The sequence below is a fragment of the Orcinus orca genome, chromosome 2, assembly GCF_937001465.1.
Source record: "Orcinus orca chromosome 2, mOrcOrc1.1, whole genome shotgun sequence".
In the NCBI taxonomy this organism is placed as follows: Eukaryota; Metazoa; Chordata; class Mammalia; order Artiodactyla; family Delphinidae; genus Orcinus; species Orcinus orca.
Genome location: NC_064560.1, coordinates 179,772,257 through 179,793,333, shown reverse-complemented (window position 1 = coordinate 179,793,333; position 21,077 = coordinate 179,772,257). Strand labels below are relative to the sequence as shown.

Genomic DNA, 21,077 nt, shown 5'->3' with positions numbered 1-21,077 from the left:
TTTTTTTTTTTTTTTTTTGCGGTACGCGTGCCTCTCACTGTTGTGGCCTCTCCCGTTGCGGAGCACAGGCTCCGGATGCGCAGGCTCAGCGGCCATGGCTCACAGGACCAACCGCGCTGCGGCATGTGGGATCTTCCTGGATCGCGGCACGAACCCGTGTCCCCTGCATCGGCAGGCGGACTCTCAACCACTGCGCCACCAGGGAAGCCCCAAATGGCTTTTTATGTGAACTTTTTTCTCACTCCTATGTTTATTTTCTTAGGGAAAATGTGCTGAAATGGAATTACTGGGTTAAAAAGTACAAGGCTGTCAAAGCTCTTGTATATATTTGATCCTTAGCTTCTAAAGTCCCGATTTTTGGACTAACACTCACTTTTCAGAAATAGTCTATAAGTTCACAGAATAAGTTATTTCCTACATTTTCTTTTTTAAAATTTAAGATAAGAGTAAGTTTAATGACTCAAAATTATTGGACAACTTTATCCTAAAATGCTTATTAATGGATCAATTTTAGTTTGGGAGGACTTCTTCAACACCAGATTACAGGATTAAAAAATACTTGTAGTCACATTTTTCTAAAATGTAACCCAGACATGGACTGTCCCATCATTCTTCTGTTCCATCATACTTGCCAGCTGATAATAAGGAATCCACTCACATCAGAAAGTGAGCAATGTAGATTTTACTGAAGATTCATAAGTCAGGGGAGAGGTTTTACACTGTATACTCCAAAGTTAACAACTTATTCCTCCCATCAGACTTTTCTGAGTTTTATTGTCTCTGCTACTGTGTATCAAGGCTTTTCAGTGAGAGATATCTTAATTATTCTACTATGATAATTATCGATAAAGCATTTTACCACTAACATTCCATTACATAACTGGGGAAAAATAATCTATAATGGAAGGTGATATTCATGATTTTGATGCATTTTTAATTTATTGAGGAATTTAAAAAATAGATGCTAATTCAAAGAGAGTTTATAAATGTTCAGAGTTTTGAAGCGGATTGAGGAAAATGTAAGTTTATCAGCAGATTTTCCACTAGAAATAGAACATTATAAAAATGATTTTTCTTTTTTTCAATTTATTTTTTTCTTTATTGGGATATAGTTGCTTTACTGTGTTGTGTTAGTTTCTGCTGTACAACAAAGTGAATCAGCTATATGTATACATATATCCCCTCCCTCTTGGACCTCCCTCACCCCTCCACCCCCCATCCCACCCATCTAGGTCACCACAGAGCACTGAGCTGAGCTCCCTGCGCTATAAGGAGGTTCCCACTAGCTATCTGTTTTACACATGGTGGTGTATATATGCCTGGAGGATGTATACAGCTACTTTCATGATTATTTAATGATCAGGACTAAGACTGGTGCTCTCAAAACCTCCAATAAATCCACTTGATTCAATTCAGGGAATCAGCAAAATTAAGTCTTATCTCACTATCTGCTGTAAATCACACGTTTTACCTACCCAGTTGTAGAATTTTTATTTACTTGTGATTTTCAAAAAAATCCACAAAACAAAAACAAAACCCTAAAAATCCACAAAACAGTAAAAACATATTTCTGAGGGCAGCACTTTATTTAATTATTTCTTCTTTTAATTAAAGAGATATTTTGAGTTTGCATTGGTTCTGGAGGCAGACACTCTTGGTTTCAAATTCTGACTCTGAAATTTCTTAGTTGAGTAAACTTGGGTAAGAGCCCTGTGAGATACTTATTACCATCTTCATTTTACATAGTGGAAACTGAGGCTTAGTATTATTAAGTGGGACAGTATATGTGAAGCACTTTTAGCAGAGTGCGTGCCCATAAAAGGCATCCAGTAATTGGTAGCTACTATTAATAGGAGTAACAACAGCAACCGTCTACTATATGCTATTGGCTTCTTTATAAAGGAAATGAAATAGAAGATGGATGTGGCTAGTGTTTCATCAATTTACAGTTACAAATCTTTATCATATGTACACAATTTACAGTCATAAATCTTTATCATATGTACACTTTTGGGTCCAACCAGTATCCTAGCTGAAATTTAGAACTGAGGAGAACTAATTTGTAACCACTTAGGATCCTCAATAATTTGCAAAGAAACCTGCCATTCTTGTAGTTTTCTATTACAGATTCTCAGTGTCCCACCTCTTCTGGCCATCTATTGCTGCATAACAAATTACCCCAAACTAAATGGCTAAAATAACAACCATTTTATTATAGCTCACAATTTTGTGGATTAGGATTTCAGGCAGTGCTAAACAGGGCAATTTTTCTGCCCCATGTGGCATCCCCTAGGATCATTGGTTGGTATATAGCTGGTGTCTGTATCAATCTGGAGGGTCCAGGATGGTTGTGCTTCTATGCCTGGCTCTGATGCGGGTTGTTAGAAGGCTAGGTTCAGCTGGCTGCTTCTCCATCTCCATGTAATCTCAGGGCCTCCCCATATGGTCTTCCCATCAGTGTAGCTGGACTTCTTACATAGTGGTTCAAGCCTCCAAGAGTCTCAATTAAAAGCTGCCAGTTCTCTTAAAGACTGGGCCTGAAAATGCATGATGTCATTTCCACCATAGTCTGTTGAAATATTGGGCAAAAGTTTCAAAATTTGAACAAAACCAGAAATCCATAGATCCAGGAAGTTCAGCAAACCCCAAGCAGGTTAAAGACAAAGAAAATATCACCTAGGTACATAATTTTGAAAACCAAAGATAGAGAGAAAGCCTGAAAAGCAGCCAGAGATAAATGGACACGTTATCCATAGGAGAACAATGATGAGAATATGAGTGAACAATGGAGGCCAGAAGACATGGAAAGATACCTTCAAAGGGCCAAAACAAAAAACTGCCTTGCTAGAATTCTATACCCAGCAAAACTAATTTTTAAATATTAAGGTAAAATAAAGTTATCTTCAGATAAATGAAAGCTGAGAAAATTTGTTGCCAACAGAACCACAGTAACATGCTAAAAGAAGTTCTTCAGGCTAAAGGGAATGATTGGATCTACAGGCAGGAATTAACACTGGAAATATTAAATATGGGAATATATGTAAAAGACTAGTTTTTCTTTACTCAAATTCTTTAAAGATTAATTAACTCTTTTAAAAAATAGCAATGTGGTGGGATTTATAACATATATAGAAATAAAATATATGACAAAGCAGAACAAAAAATGGGAGAGAGCAAATGCAATTATAATTTCAAAAGTTTCTTACATGATATGGGGATTGGTATAATCGTTCTTGGTAGACTATGATAAGTGAAGGATGCATATTATAATCCCTTGAGTAGCCACAAGAAAATATTACAAAGGGCTAAACAGCTAATAGGGGAGATAGAAGAGAATACTAGAAAACAAAAACAAAAGCAAAAACAACCTGATTAATCCAAGAGAAAACAAAGGAGGAACAAAGAACAGAGAAGAAAAATTGAAAACAAATTGGAAAATGGCAGGTTTAAATCATATCAATAATTACAGTAAATGCAATGGACTAAAAAAAAAAGGGCAGGGATTATTAGACAGAAAAGCAAGGTCCAGTTATGTGATGTTTACATAAAATGCACTTTATATATAAATATATATAGTTATTGAACACCATTTTTTTCTGTAAAATATAGTAGCTATTTCAGAGGATTGTCGCAAAGATTAAGTGAGTAAATATGTGTGTTGAGCATTCAGCATAGTGCTTGGGACATGGTAAATTCTCCATTAAGGACAGCTAAACATATATGCATCTGTGTGTGTTCACATATAATACTAAATGTTCTATCAATTGTAATTTTCATTAATTCAGACTTCTTCAGTCTTCTGCTTCAATTCATGATTTTAAAAGTGCATGTTTAGAATATATCTAATTGTTCCCCGTTTTTTGGTTTTGGTTTGATGGTGTGAGTGATTGGCACACAAAACACACTGCCTTGTGGAAACATTTATTATTGTCTTCACACATTTGCATTGTTCTCACAAATTTCAGTAAGTTCTATAAAGCAAAAATAAAGGGTTCAATCATAGATTTAAGTGAAGGATTCATTTAGGTGGGATCAAGGGTATGTGTAAGTAATATTTAGGCTGAAAAAATAATCGGTAGTGTTAACCAGGTAAAGAGAGAGAGAAAGAACTTTCTGGACAGAGGCAAAAGGATGTGAAGGCCCCAAGGTGGAAAAGATCTTGGACTGTTCAAGGAACTAAAGAACACAGGTGTGCAGGAATGGAGCAAGATGAGGGGACAGAGGTGGGCAGGGCCGGCTGAAGTCCTGGGCCTGGAAGTTTATGTTGAAGACTGTGGATTTATCCTAAGAGAAAAATCACTCTGGCTGTTGTGCAGAAATGAAATAGAGGAAGCCAAAACTGGAAAAACCAGTTCGGCTATGAAGTTATTGTAGTCCAAGCAAGAGATGATGGTGGATTGGACAAGGGTGGTGGCAGCGGAGAGGAAGAGGATGAATTTTTTATGTATTAGCGTAGTAGAATGGACAGGACGTGGTGAAGGATTAGAAGTGGGTGATGAGGAAAGAAGGTATAGTGATCCCTTCAGGTGTCTGGGATTTGCAATAAGGTGAATGGAGGTGCCATATACAGGCTCAGCAAGTATCAGAGGAGTTACAGATTTCAGGAGGAGAGGTAGATTTCAGTTTGGGGTATTTAAGTAGTGAGAGAGATGTAACACAACTGAGGAGATGTCAAGTAGACCAATAGGTTAATGGTCCAATACTTAAAAAGTGAGGCCTGGACTAGATGTGTAAGTTTGAGACTTGTTGGATAAGATCACATGGGGGAGAGTGTGGAGTGAGAAGAGGACACAGGACTGGGCCATATGGAACCCCAACATTTTGAAGTGGGGAAGGAGGAGACACCAGCAAAGGAGAATGAGAAAGACTGACCAGCATGGTTAGAGGACAGCTGGGAGTGTGGTATCACAGAGCCCAGGGGAAGAGGGTTTGGATAACAATAGAATAATCCACTATTTTGAATAGTGGATTATTGTGTATGTTTAGCTATAAGATGCAATTACCGCAGCTTTAGCACAGTGTTAAACATACCGTATTTATTGAATGAATGGGTAGCTTTGTATCTTTGGAAACCTAGCTCATGGTCACTAACAGAAGCAATGTTTATGTTCTACCACCCCAATTCATATCAGGGAATAAAATCTAAACATGAATTAAGAAGCTGTCTCAGAGGACAAATATTGAGCTTTGGCAGGAAATGTTTGAAAAGGCATTGGAGAGATGATTAGAAGTGGGGATGATGAAGTGTGAGTTCTCCGTAGCCCTAGATCAGTCTATTCACCAAATCACATGGTCAGAAAGGGGTAGAGAGAGGGCAGCTGAGGAAGGAAATACATTCATGAAACAGAATAACATTATGCTCTTTAACTGCTGATGTGCTCACTGAGGCATTTCAATAAGCACTGGCAACGTGCACTGACATTTGAAATCAGTGCTCCTTAGTTTAGTACCTACCCTTGCAGCAAATCCAACATGGTGAAGAGCTATTTCCTAAATAAATCAGAGGGCTTTAATTCTGTGCTCAGGAATCCCAGGAAATTTTGGTTGACAGTACCATGCGGTCTGTGGATTAAACAGATTATTGATGTTTGGCACCCAAAGTCTTTATTTATCCTTCATGTTGACTAGAACCATTTGCAGATAATAATGTTGGATATATAGTAGGAAAATTTGAAGAATGCAAGATGCATTATTCTCTTACTTTCTAAGATATTAGGCTCTCAATACCTCATATATATAAGGAAAGTATCTTTTTAAAAACCCATTTTCAAATTCATCCTTGTTGTAGTCATTGTATTTAATAGTTTCCTTTGCTTTTGGAAGTTAACACTTTTGCTCAGAGAGGGAAAATGGATATTTATAAGAGAAATATTAACAACTAGAACCTTTATGAGAAAAAGGCTGTAATAAGACAAGACAGTTGCTTTTAAGAGATGCAGGATTTATATAGAGCTTTATTACAAATCAGTTGCCTTGATTTTTTGGTGAGTGGGGCAGAGAAGCAAGATGGGTGATAAATGAACATTATATTCGGAGTCTGGAGACTTGGTTTTGAATTTTAACTGTTGTTCTTAATGACCTGAATTCTCAGTTTTCTTGGGTATTGTTCTACTTTCTTTGGTTTTAGTTCACTGTTCCTTTATACATTTATTGTGAAAGCTATATAAATGAATTATTTTCAGCCTTTTTTCTAATATATACATTTTCTTCTGGGTATAACTTAAATTGCATCCTACAGGTTTTGATTTGTCATATTTTTATTGACAATTAGTTAAAATTATTTTCTAGTACCTGTTGGGATTTCTTCTTTGATCCATGATTATTTAGAAGTGTACTACCTACTAGTCAGAGAATATGGTTGATTTTAATTTTTTGTAAGCTACTGAGATATTAATTTCTTACGAGTATGATTATTTACTTTTTTGGTATATATGTTCTATCAGATAAAGCTATATTAAACGCCCACTATGATTGTGGATTTATCTATTTTATTTTTTTAGTTCTGTTACTTTCTGCTTTATATGGTTTGAAGCTATGCTCTTATAGACATTCAAGGTTAGAATCATTATATCTTTTTGGTACAGTGTATAGTAATCCTTTTATATCGTAGTAAAATTTCTTTTTATATATAGCAAGGCTTCATGCTTTATATATATTGGTATATTTATATCAATTTTCTCTTGGTTACTGTTTGCATGTTAATATTTTCATCATTACATTTTCTATCTTTCTATATCTTTACATTTAAAGTATGTCTCTTATAAGCAGCATCTTTAATTAACCTATTTGGCAATCTTTGTATTTTAATTGGAGTGTTTAGTCCTTTTATGCACTTAATGTAAATATTGGTTATTTGGAGTTAAATCTACTATTTGTTCCAGAAGTTCTTTATTTCTTCTAATTTCTTGCCCTTTTTGTATTAATTTTTATTATTCCATTCCTCACTATTATTAGCTTGTTATTTATCCATTCTTTTACAGTTATTTTAGGTTTTGCCCTATGGATTAGAATATTTATTCGTTATTTGTAAAAGTCTAATATAAGTTAGTGCTTTTACCATTTCCCAGACAATTCAACGAACTTAGAATGCATTAATACTATTTAAAACCCTCCCATCGCTTTGTTTGCTATTGTGTATTTGAATTCTGTGTATACAGGCAGTCCTTGCTTTGCATGGTTCCCATATGCATGAGGTTCAGTTACCATTATTTAGTTAAATTTAAATAATAACTGGTTCCAACCACATGGTTCAAGTTTGTTACCACAATATATTAACTATGAGGAATTGCATAAAGTACAAACTTTGCTGCCAGATCTTCAGTCCACGCATCACTATGTAAGTAACAGATGCACATCATGATAGGTGATCAATTACACTGCTCCTTTCAAAGTCATTGGTGATAGGTCACCTAGCATCTATTATTCAGTTCATACACAAACAATAAGGTGTGCAGTTGTGTTGCCTCCATGACTCTCAGTGATAAACCCACACAACATTTTATAAAAGAGGATAATTGAAAGAGGTAATTGACCAACAAAGATGGAAGAAACAAAGAAACAAAATGTGATAGTGCTGGAAGTGAAATTTGAATAAATGTAAATAGAATCATAGAAACTGCTAACCATGGGAACGTCCATAGTGCCACCATTTGAGAGACTCTAGACATTTAATAAGAGGAACTTAAGTGAAGGTGCATTATTGACATAAATAAGAAAAGTGGTTGTGAATAAAAGAATGAAGATGTCCCCAAAGAAATGATGCTGGTAAAAAAAAGAACTTACATTAAAGGGACTCTCAGAAATATTTTGACATTGAAAGAACAGAGGATAGATATTGGAAGCTGATCCAGACCTAGAAAGGAGTATGACAATTTGCCAAGATAGTGACGTGATACTCTCTTGTAAGTTATGTATACAACAGAGAAAAATGTGTGTGCTATTCAAACTACTCTTGATAAGCTTTTTAGAAAGAAATAAAACATTTTACTTCTAAATGCTTCTAACGTTTAAAATTACAATGTGCTAAAAATATTAGTTTTACTATTTTTACTTTCCCCATGCATTTATAACCCAATAGTAAGAGAGATTTTAATGTTTTGACAAGAATTTTTGTCACAAAAAGTAATCTTTTTATTATTGATTAAGATCGCTTTGCACAGTTTCAGCATGCACAGTTTTATGATCCAACACTATCATGCAGAGCAAAGACTGCCTGTTTTTTAAACCCCATAAGACGTTTTGTTTTGTTTTGTACAGTCGAGGTTAATTTACATTTAGCTCTTTTGTTCGTTTGTTTTTGTTTATTGCTTTTCATTCCCTCCTGTACCTCTGTGCTATCAGGTAGGATTATTTTCCTTTTGCCTTAATAATTCCCTTTAGCAGTTTCTTTAATATGAGCCTAATGGTGATGAATCCTCTCAGCTTTTGTTTGCTTGAAATGTCTTTCTTTTGTCTTCAATTTCAGAGAATCTTTTTGTTAGGTTGGCTGATATTTGCTGTTGTTATTTTTGTGGTTCTCCTTTTTTTTTTTTTTTTTTGTGGTTCTCCTTTTCGCAGATATCTTACTTTTTACTTTGTGGATTCCATCATTTCTGTTGAAAAGTCAGCTTTCAGTCATGTTGTTACTTCTTTGAAAGTATTATGTATTTTTTTCCTCTGGCTGCTTTTTATGATTTTCTCTTTCTTTGATTTTTTAGCACTTTTACTATGATGTGCCTTGTTGTGGTTTTCTTTGTATTTATCCTTTAGGGGTTTGCAGTACTGCTTACATTTGTGACTTGATGTCTCATGAATTTTGGAAATTTTCTTTCAAATATTGCTTCTTTCATTCTTTCTCTTATTTTTCTTGGGATCCAGTAATAGGTATGCTAGACTTTTTAGTGTGCCACATATTTCTTTTTCTCTCCATGCTTCAGGTTGGATAAATTCTTCTGACCTAACTTCTAGGTTACTTACTCTCTTTTGACCTATGTATATCTGTTGTTAAACTCATGTATTTAGGTTTTATTTTAGTTATTGAATTTTTAGATTCTAGAGTTTCCATTTGATCCTTTCAAAAATATTTTCCAGTTCTATTCTAAAATTCTCTATCTTGGCAATTAAATTTTTGAATGTCTTGATCATAGTTATTTTAAAGTCTGTCTGATAACTCCAATATTTGAATCTCTTGTGGATCATTTTCTATTGTCTGTTTTCTTCTCTTGATTTTTGCCATAAATTCTTTATTTTTTATTTTTTTTTTGTATGCTTGGTTATTTTTTATTGAAAGCTGAGCTTTAGTCTTTGTGAGGACTGACCTATTTCCCATTATACCATACTTCTGGGATGAAGCTCTTTTTGGCATCCCAGCTAAAATCCTTGGGTGTTTACCAGGAACCATCTCCTTAGTAAGCCTTGAACTCCAGTTTTTATTTCCCTAGCTCTATGAGACTGCCTAAAGCTCTGGGCAGCCCCTCAGCTGTTGTTTACAGTTTAGAAAATACTTCAAGAGGAAAGTAATCAAATGTTGTTTTGGGGATTTGCTTCTCTCCCCTTAAGTTCTTGCTGCCTTCATAACACTCAAATACCTTTAAACAGATTTTTTTCTAGCTCCTCTAGTTGTTTTCAAACCAATGGTTGATATAATAATGTCCGCTAGCCTACCATAGCTGGAGACAACTTTCTGGGCCTCAGTATTCTTAACACATTATTGTCCGGGGGATTTTTGCAGAAACTAATACCTGTGGCCATAATACGTCTCTGGTCAAAAATGTGTTAAAGGCAGCGTACTGTATTACATAGGGAAAGAAGATTTGAGTCACGTATTTATGATGTAAAACCTCTGACCCTATCCATTAGTAACTCTGTGACCTAGGATAATGTATTTAGTCTCTCTACATTTATGCTTTTCTTAAATAAATAATACAAATGATAATCTCTACTTCACAGGGTTGTTTTTTGAAGGTTAAATAAATAAAGTACTTAAATGTTCAGCATAATGTTTAGAACATACTAAGTATTCATAGATGATAAGTATTTTTGTTCTTCATCAAGAAAAGAGAGTTAATATTTCATAATACATGGCTGTTTAGAAGAATGTAATGTGATTATTTGTGTAAAACTTTTTATAGATTGCAAGGTACTACAGAAATAAAAACAGAATAATTATTTATGAAGTGTATTGATTGGTTTTATGTGGGAGGCACTGTGCTAAACGCTTACATGCATTATGTCATTCAATATTTATAATAAGCATATTAAGTTGGAACTCTTATTACCATTATTTTACAAATGAGGAAACTGAGGTTAGGAAGGATTACATGACATGTCCAAGGTTAGATAATGAGATTGCTGTGACCTAACCACTAGACCACCAGGGAACATCAAGGTTAGACAATGACAGGCAAAGAAACCAGGGTTTTAACCCAACTCTGACCAACTCCAAAGCCAGAGCTCTTAACTCCACTCCTGTTCTAATCTCACAAGGCTACATTTCTCTTTCCTAAATGAGGGAAAAAAGTTAGTTTTTGCAGAAACTTGCACAGGCCCTGGAATCCAGTAGGTGGTCAGTAAATATTTATTGACTTACTGATATCCATGTCAATAAAATCTGTTGACACAGTAGTAATAGAAAGAAATGACAATTCAAAAAGAGGACTTCTAATTTTGTCTTTAACTTCCAGCCATGCAAGTTAGAATTAGGATGAATTAACATAAACTGAGAGTGAGAACAAGTTAAGAATTGAATATAAATGGAAATTCTGACCCATGTTCTAGTTGCTATTGCCATCTGGAGCCCCCAAATTATCAGTTAAGATTGGCTGTGGCTTGGATTCATGCTTCACTTTTCATTGTACTTACATGTGAGTCATTTTACTCAAATTGTAGAAGGAATGTGATTCCAGCCGCTGCAGAGTTGCATCTATTGACAAGTAGCTGAACATCACAAAAATATAAAACAAAGTAGAAAGTTAGTAGGGTTGTGAACTGCAAACATACTATTAATTTTGATGTAACTTCTTTGTCAGGGGCTTCCCAGGTCATGCAACATGCACAACCCTCATGGTTTCTCCCTAATTATGTTAAAATTAGTTATTACTTTTTTTAGATCCTGTTTTATCTGAAAGTTTCCCAATTCATTGGACCTATTCATTCTTCTGGTTTCATTCAACAGATACTTCCTTTAGAAGCTTTCCCCAAATTTCCTGATTAGGTCAAATTTTGCATAGTATATCCTCATGGCACCATGAACTTCTCCTTCCACTAATTATCACAGTGAAACTTTGCAAGTGTTTGGATGATATGTGATTGATGTCTCATTAGAGTGCCAGTTCTCTGAAATGGGGAACTGTCTGTTTCTGATGGACACTGAAGGTACACTCAAAGTACCTTTCATATTGCTTGTCATGTAGTAGACTTCCAATAAATATGGATTAAGTGAATGACTGAGTGAATGAATGAACAGGTGAGTTACTCAAAATAGCAGGAAATGAAAGACGTTAGAAAAGAATTCACCAATAAATAAGAGGCATTTTTAATGGAGTAGCTAATTGCATGAGGTCAGAGATGTAGTTATAAAGAAGATGAAGAAAAAGCCACATTTCTAGTGGAACATTCCATAGGGTGGTGACTATATATTCTCTCAAGACTTCTCTTCTTGATTTTGAGAGGCTGAAAACTCAATATTTATTTTGAACTTTGTAATTGAAAGGCAACACAAATAAAAGTTTTAAGTACTAAAAAGGAGAAAAGAGAAACTTCTAAATACAACTTGTCGAGAATACATAAGGGATGATGTTTCAAAAAGTCTCCTAAATTCTATCTTGTAATAAGAATGACTAATGCAGCCAAATTCAATGACGGCTTTTTATTGAGAGGCATTTCTATGACATTTGGGAAAATTAATGATTAACAGATGGTGTCCACCTGTGGCCGTAGCAGAGCTTCTCAACCCTGGCCATACAACTGAAATATTTGGGAGGCTTTTAAAACATAAGATGTCCAAGGCTCAGTCCAGGATAATTAATTCAGAGTATTTAAGGGATGGGGCAAACATTTTTATTTTTAAAACGCTTCCCAGATGATTCTAATGTGCAGGCAGGGTTAAGAACCACTGGCCTATAGTTTGAATTGAATCTGCCAGTAAAATATTTTCATTAATACAATTTTTATAAGAGGAGTGCTGACTGTTCCATTTGAGTGTTTTTCTCATGGGTATTGTGTGTATTCTAAAGGTCCTGTGCTTTCTGTTTTGAATTATCTATTCTCTAAACAATTATCCTTTGATTTATCAGGTCTCCCAAGTCATTGCCACTTGTGGATAACATTACATAAATTATTTTGATCCAAATATCATACCTCTAACATAGAGGAAACCACTGAAGATGTTGAAAAGAATTAATTTATTGTGTAGAGATTGTGGGGATTTAGAATGGATGAAGCTGAGCCATCTGAAGGACAAGATTAATTCTGAAGGCTGCAAACTTGTTTTCCTAATTTTGCATCATATCCACTGCTCCAAATTTTCTCCCGAATTTCTTAGTTTAGGAGGTGCAAAGCTTTCTTAAGGTTTTAGTCATTCAGCACATGTCATGATCACTGAAGTTCCAATTTCTCCAACTGAATGATACCTCCTTAGAGGACTCTTATAGCTTGGTTGTGAAGACAACATATAGGAACCATTTATTCAGTGGGATAAGAGCAGTGATTCCCTACTTGCTTATCCCATTTTTATAATCAGGAAAAATCAGATCCCACCTCCTCCTCATATTTCTTCTAAGCATGCAAGTCTCATGTAATAACTAGAGTAACCATATCATTAATCATCCACAATAGGATATTTTTGTGAGTTAATGCAGGGTGCTATTAATAATTATGCCAGAATAATAGGTGGGAATTTGTACTGTTCCAGGCAAAGCTACCTGGTGATCTCTTGCCCTGTAGATGTGACAGCTCCTAACTATGCTACCTGGTGATCTCTTGCCCCGTAGATGTGACAGCTCCCTAACTATTATTTAGGTATGTGTGTGTGCTTTCATTAAACAAATATCTATTAAACATTCACTATATGTCAGTAAATGAGCATTGACCATTCAGACCTGTTCCCTAGCTTCAAGGAACTCACAGTAGTGGGAGATACAGACAGGTAAATGGGGTTAATATGTAGAGTGATAAATTCTCTGATGGGGTTCAGGGCACACTTAACCCAGACTGGAGAATCTAAACATAGTCTCCCTGGAAGAGTCCTCATCAGGACCTTCAAATCTGCCTGGATGTCCTGAATATCCCAGTCAAACTTCCTTCTTTTATTGCCCATCATTTTATTTCAAACCTTCTCAAATTTCTAACTCTGCCCTTTCTACCCAAATATTAGTAGATAATCTTTTTAATAATTTGTAGAAAATATTGAAACCTTGAGATGAGAATTCCTGGAATCCCCCTCTAATAAGCCTATTAATTTACCTGCACCTGCCCCATCTCTAACTACTATTTCTCGTTATAGTACAAAAGGTGTCCATCTTCCTGTAAAAGGTCAATCCCTCTATTTGGACCCCATTCCCTCCTGCCTTCTTAGGGACCTCATGTTCTTAAAATTGTTCTTTCTTCAGTTTTTTTTTAAGCCTCTCCTCTTTGATGCCTTTCCCTGGTCCCAGTTACTTCTACCTGTTTATGACTCTCAAGTCTTAATCTCTACCAAAATCTCTCCTGAGTGCCCCTACATACCCAGAATTTCCAGTTCTCCTTAGTCTACTTTGATTTTTTTTCCTTTTTGCCATATCCATATTCCCTTCTGTATTAATATATTTCTTTATTATGTTTTTGGTTCCTTGCCTATTTCTTTTCGTTCGAATGTGAACTCCACAGGGGCATGGCTCTCTGTGCATTTGTTCCCTGATGTATCCCTATCTCTTGGAAAAATGATTGATATATACCAGGGACTGAATAAATATTTCTTGAATGAATTAATAAAAGAATTTTATCCTGATATCTATTAGACATAGCTGCTGGATGCCTCAAAGGCACCTCAAATGCCACAGGCCCCAAATTGAATTCCTAACTTACCCCCTGTCCCTCCACAGCAAATGCACAGAAAACTTCTCTACCTTGGCAAATGTGCTCATCAACCACACAGGTGTCCTAGTCAGAAATGTCGTTGAAATTCTCCATCTGTCTCCCCCTTCAAAATCAACCAACTTTTAAGTTTGTCCGCTCTCCCTTATTTCTCAAACCTGGCCACTTTTTCTTTATTCCCACTCAGCCTTCACCATTCAACCTGCCGTTCCCTCTCCCCAGGCACTGCATCGACCTCCTCACTAACTTCCTGTCTCCAGCCTTGCTCCACTTCCACCCCTTTTCCACAGCCCAGCCAGGGAATATTTCTAAAACATCTGATCTCTCACTTCCCTGCTTATAATCGTTCTGTGGCTTGGTCCTTAGGGAAGATTTCAAACTCCTTCAAATGATTCACAAGGCCCTGTACTCGCTTCCCTCCCAATTTTGTTTTTCTCTACTGTCCCCACTCCCAGCCTAAGCTCCAGCCTCAACAAACTTATTTTTAACTTCACTGACATCCCTTTTCTCTTCTGCTTGGAACTATCTTTCCATCTTTTGTTTTTTGGCCAGATAATACACATTGCAAATTAGGCACCATTTCCTCCAGGAAGCCTTCCCTGACCCCACCCCATATCCAGGTAACAGACCTCTCATATGAGTTCCCAGGTCACCCTAGAACTGACCCCATCATGGCACTTATCACTCTCTTAGGAAGGAAACTGGAGGCTCCATAAGTATGGTCTACTGTTGTACGTGACACATCTAGCAAAGCGCCAGGCACAAAGTAGGGCTCAATAAATATTCATTGAATGAATGAATGAATGAATAGAGCCAAGTAGAGACACCAAATAGGCAATTGTATAGGGGAGATCAGGGAAAAGGAAGAGCTAAAGGGGAATTTGAGGCTTTTAGCTTTCAGACCACTAAATGGTGCTGCTGTTACAAGAAGGAGTAGAGAGGGAACAGTTTAGGAGGAAGATGATGAGTTTATTTTGGATATGTTGTTTGAAGTGTCTGTGGGACATCAAGGTGACACTATTTGGAAGGAAGTTTGTAATACAGGCCTGAGCTGCAGGAACAACTCAGGGGTAGAGATACTCATTTAGGAATTAGTTGTATTAGGTAATAGTGAAGCCAAAGGAATGGGAGTTTTCATTCAAGGTGTGGAGGGTATAAAGGAATTAGGACAAAATAAACAAAGAACTGGTATGTAAGTAACTGAATGAAATGAAATGAAATGAAATAGGAATCCAGGAGAGGAAATTGAGGAAGAGTAGCCAGGGTAAGATGTTAAAAAGAGGGAGAGAACAACAGCAGGGAAACCAAAGGAGGCAAGAATTTGAAAAAGGAAGGGCTGGTAGAAAAAGAAAAAACTGCAGAGATGTTCAGCTGGGATGGTTTCTCAGTCTCAGCACTACTGACATTGTAGACTAGATAATGCTTTGTTGGAGGTGGGGGGCATCCTATGCCTTGTAGGATGTTGAGTAGGTCCTTCACCTCTACCCCTTAGGTGACAGTAGCACCCTTCTCTCCAGTTGTAACAACCAAAAACATCAAACGCTCCTGACATGACACAATGGACACTCAATAAATGGTAATGAAATGAATAAATTTAGCCAGAGACCACACGGGCTGGTGGTAATGTCATTGGTAGGCCTGGATTATCTGCATTGCTTGTCAGAATCAACTAAATGAAATAAAGACCTGGCTCATTTCAGACACATACACTCTTTGTCAATGCAACATGGAACCCCTTTTTCTCCTCACTCTTGAGTGTATAGCAATTCAGTTTTCTACGATTTCAAATTTTCAAATTAATTTTAATTACTTTTTAAAGTGAGAAGTCTGAAATCACTGGCTACATTTATGACAAAATGTAAACGTTTGTACTAGTGGTGAAAAGAAAATCAAGAATTGGTAACTGGGATAGATAGATTAGAGATAGATATAGAGATCTGTTTATGGGAGAGATTCCTGGCTAAGGTTTTGCCACATCTCAAAATATATTGAAATACATCAAGAATTATTAAATTCTTAAGGCCAAAGGAATTTAAATTTACTTTAGATTTAAAAAATCATTTAGGAATTAGGGAATAAATATGTAGCCAAATCAAATAAACATCTTGTACATAAACTTCATATATATTGGAAATGTAGAACGTTATTGACTTGTGCAAGTGCAATATATAACAAGTATTTTTCTTGATAGAACACATTCAGAAAATAACACGTCACAATTGCAAACTTCTCTTTATATTAAAAAAAATTGACTTACATCCTGGAAATATTGGGCAGATTTGAAAATGCATGACTGGGAATGGTTTTCAGATGAGTCTCTATAAACTTCCTATGAAAATAACAGTTACACAATTAGAGTTTAAATCATTAGACTTTTCTAGTAACCCACCTTAATTATACAGAACACATTATTAGAAGCATGACAATCCTTACAATGTATACTTTATCATACATAAGCAAGAAAACAATTTTTCCCCCAACAAAACAAGAATTGAGAGTGAGAATCAAATGCAGACAATAAATCTTCAAAATTTGCCTTTGAATTATCAGTGAACTAGTATGCCTTGTATAACATCATATTTAATTTGTTAATGGAAGGGCAACATAATATATTCATAAGTTTATTAGGACTACTGAATTCACGGTCAATGGAAATATCTTGAAATGCCACCAGAGTATGTATTAAGAGGATTAAATGCATTTGATATATCTTAAAGATTAAATATAGTGGTATGATTACAATCTTTTTGCCCAAGCAAAGGTCTCTTCAACCATTACCTTGATCTTATCGTCAACTTGCTGCAATTTGGAAATAAATGACTGACAAGGAGCTAATTCTTCTCAGGATCATGATGTCTTTGTTGCATATGCAACCAAAAGGTTGTGCCTTTTCTTCCAGTTTGCTTTTCTGTTACTTTTCAGAAGGCTGAGAGTGGTTTCCTTACTCAATGAGACCTCTTTATGCATTCCAGTATGTCTCCACCTTGATCCTCCATTTTTTATTGTCTTTCTTTGTTATAGCAACTGCTTGAATAGAATTCTGTATGGAAAAAGGTGTACTTACTGTTCTAAGCTGGCTTTGCAAAAAGCCAATGCCTCACCATGCTTACCCTCTTCTCCACGGGTCTGTTTTTACCATTTAAATGTTGGTAATTACACATTGTTCATTTGCTACCTTTTTAAAAGACATCATACTGAGATTGTGTATTTTTCCTTCTAGGCTGCAGGGTTTTTTCTCAGTAATCTATTTCCTTGATCTATGTACTCTTTGAACTACTAATTTTTGCAGGGATTGAAATATATTTAGAATTTCTGGTTTCTGGTTCTGCATGACTGGAGCCTGGAAGTCACCCCTCCCTCCTAACAGTAAGCAAAAAGTTGAACAGACTGAAAAATGAACAGCTCTTCTTGGATCTGTGGGACAGGGGAAGACATAGGGCAAACCACTGTCCCCAGGACTGGAGAGACAGGTAAATACAAGGAGTCCCTACTTCCCAGAGCAGAGACTCATGAGCAAAAACTATAAGGGGGAACCAGTGCCAGGATAGGGTAGGAAAACCTGAGCTGTGATTGACCAATTGCCAGAGGTGCAGTGCAGACAACTCTGAGAGCTGGAAATTCTAGGAGAACCTAGTCACGGGCGGACTTCCACAATTTTGTGAGATTTACCTCCAGGAGTTCCACAAGCTTCTAAGAGTAAACACTAGGGAAAAATCCCATTGTGCTTCTGTCACAGGGAGGGGAAAAGGAACCATCTGGAAATACAGTTGACCCTTTAACAATGGAGGGGTTAGTTAGGGGCACCAATGCCCACACAGTCGGAAATCCACGTATAACTTTATAGTTGGCCTTCAGTATCTGCAGTTCTGCACCTGCAGATTCAACCAACCACTGCTGGATCAAGTAGTATTGTAGTATTTACTACTGAAGAAAATCCACGAATGAGTGGACCCATGCAGTTCAAAGCCGTGTTGTTCAAGGGCCAACTGTACATCAGAGCACTCTGTTCCTTTTAACAAGGCCTACCCTCAGGGGAAACTAGTTATCCAGACCCCGTGGAAGGGAAATACACAACTCCAGCTCACTCTAGCCATTCTGTCCTACCTAGGGGGGAGAGAAAAAAACTGAGAAACACTTGTGAAGTTCACATTCCAGAGGCATAGGCTCACTAAAATACCTAATCACAGGAATATAGAACACTACCCCTCCCCTGACATCTTATCACCACGTTACTAAGACCTATTTATAGCCATTCCTTTTACCCAGTACATCATGTCTGTCTATGAAGAAATACATCTGTAACTTACCTAATCAAAGCCTCAGTAAAACCAAATTAATTTATAAAAGGGGGCAGAGGGAGGCAACCTGAATGATAAAAGGGTAGATTGTCAGCCCTTTGCAACACTGGTGATTCAGCATAAAGTGCAATATGCCTTCATATGTTTCCAGAAATTCAGGTCCCATAGATTACCTGTACTCCCTCACAGGTCTCCCACTTACATTCCCTTAATTGGATTGATTAAAAGCCTGTTGGTCCAGATCCAAGTTTCTGAAGTTAAAAAGAAATGAGAATAACAAGTCGTTGGGACTAAAATCTCCCAGTAAAATTGGGCCATGCCTAAGAAAAACAAAGGATAAGGTACACACCTGTTGGGTACCACCCGAAGAGACTTACTTAAGCTCACAGATAGTCTTACTTATAGAGCATGTCCTAAGGCATGGATATTGAGGGCATATTTATCTAAGATTTTGCACGCTGCTTGTAGGTAATGCGGACTTAATTTGTAACTTTCATTGGCTAAAAATTTGGGGGTTTATTCTGTCTTTAAAAGTAAAGAAACGATGCTTAATTTAAAAGAAAATTAGAGTAACAATGGTTTCAGAGAAGTTTGACTTGGAACAGAAATAACGTCTAAATGCAATTTAATAGCCTTTGGTTAAAGTTTCAAATAATGTTTATATCGTTTTCCAATATATGAATTTCTGAAATTTGTAATACACGTTTCTTGGATTCTCTTTCTCTTTCACACACGTAAACACATACACACTTTAAGTCAGAGCAAAGATCTTTTACCTACTACTGAGTTAGTTGTAGTTGATGGAGTTCAGGACACACTATCCCAAAACATATTGTGTTGGCATACTGAATACTTTAAGCTGGAGGAATCTGAGAAGCAGAGGTGTAGGAAGGATTCTCTGACTCCCCTTCACACTCTGAAGCAAGCCCTAAGACCCTCATGTGAGAGGTGCCCTCCCCGGACGAAAGGAGCAGCCTTATCACAGAAGACAGAGGGATGCCGAGGGGATTCTGAATGACAGACCTTGCAAGTTTCCCCTAGTTTACTATTCTCAGCTCATACCCCTTTGTTCTATCACATTTTCCCACCACTTTCCTATCTTCATTAAACCTAGCATAAGAATGCTCGTTTAATCACTTCTTCAAGTCTTCATTTCTTCATAAATGCTCCCATGTCATGTAAAATTTGCATTAAGTATATTTGTATGCTTTTCTCTTGCCACTCTGTGTTTGGTTACAAAGCCCTAGCTGAGACCCTAGAGGAGTAGAAGGGAAATATTTTTTTTTCCTCACCTACATGCAGAACGTGTTTTAAAAGACAATCATTTTTGAAATGCTAACATTTTGCTTGATTGCACAAACAAGATATTCTTCTCAGCCAGATTTCTCATCAAAGAAAGCCACCCATATAAATGCACTGATAAGAATTACGTATCTCAGTACAGCTGTCTTACTAATGATACAATATGCACAATATTCTTTCCATTGTCTATATTTTCAAAAGCAGAACTTTATTCAAAGAATTTTGTGACATGTGATTACTGCTTGTTTTTTTTTTTTTTTTTTTTTTGCTTTACGCGGGCATCTCACTGTTGTGGTCTCTCCCGTTGCGGAGCGCAGGCTCAGCAGCCATGGCTCACGGGCCCAGCTGCTCCGCGGCATGTGGGATCTTCCCAGATCAGGGCACGAACCCATGTCCCCTGCATTGACAGGCGGACTCTCAACCACTGCGCCACCAGGGAAGCCCGTGATTACTGCTTTAAAAGCAGATGGGAGAGGAAAGAAAGCAAATGATTGTAATTATTTGGCCAAAATGTTTTATTTTACTTTCAGAATACATTTTGAATATTTTTGGAAGAGAAAAATACATATCTAAGAGTATATTCTTTTGATAAAAACATTAGAAAAGTTTCAAGGTGTTATACTATTATCCAAAGGATTAGCATCAAAATAATGTTTATTTCGTATGAAAATACACCAGGTACAGAAGAGACTCTGCTTTTTTTTTTTTTGATGGTTCAAAATAAGAAGGCAATGATTATTCTCTCTGAAATAGAATGAAAAAACTCAGAAGGCTTACTTTATACAAATAGTATCAGTATTTACTATTAATGACTAAGGCATCACATATAAGTCATTGGGGAAAAAAGTTTACAGCTATAGTTTTGTATCCTAAGTGGACTATGTACATTTAATAGTTAAACAGGTTGGCTTTAAGATATGGAAATTACAAGAGAGAATAAATATTTAAGCTGCTGATGTAATTTGATTTGTTTTTCTAAGACTTATTTAACCAAGAAGTATCAGTGAGAATATGACTTAGAGTCAAATGTTTCCTTTGGGCTTTGAGCAGGCAAGATTTATATTTCTCAAATATCTGCATTTGGAAGCTGCAGTGCAGAAATCGAAATGCATGTGAGATGCCACTGATTGACTTACAGATTTTGCCGAATAGGATCCAGTTTTAAGTACCGTCTTTGTTCTTGCAGTAGCGATGGAAGAGGGAAATCTGATTAATGCTACTAAAGAGAGCAGATAGTTCTCTATGTTCCAAAAAGAACAGTTAGCACAATTAAATTTTTCACAGTAATCTTGCATGATAGTAGGCTCATTTCACTGAAATTTTATCAACACATAAATCCAATCAACATTCCAGAGTCTTGTATTTTACAAGGTTTCTGGACTCATAATACATAGTTTGTGTGTCAGTGTGTACATGTGGGTGAGGTTT

The 21,077-nt window shown here is 36.4% G+C and overlaps 1 protein-coding gene across 1 annotated transcript in view; it reads right to left on the bottom strand.

Annotated features, from left to right (window-relative positions):
• Positions 1-21,077, bottom strand: part of TSHR (thyroid stimulating hormone receptor) — a 173,913-nt gene that overhangs the window by 58,322 nt on the left and 94,514 nt on the right. The window contains exons 3-4 of the mRNA XM_004262300.3: positions 16,307-16,378; positions 10,840-10,914 (exon numbers count right to left, since the gene is read on the bottom strand). Coding sequence (XP_004262348.1) covers positions 10,840-10,914; positions 16,307-16,378 — 147 coding nt within the window. The remainder of the gene's footprint in view (positions 1-10,839; positions 10,915-16,306; positions 16,379-21,077) is intronic.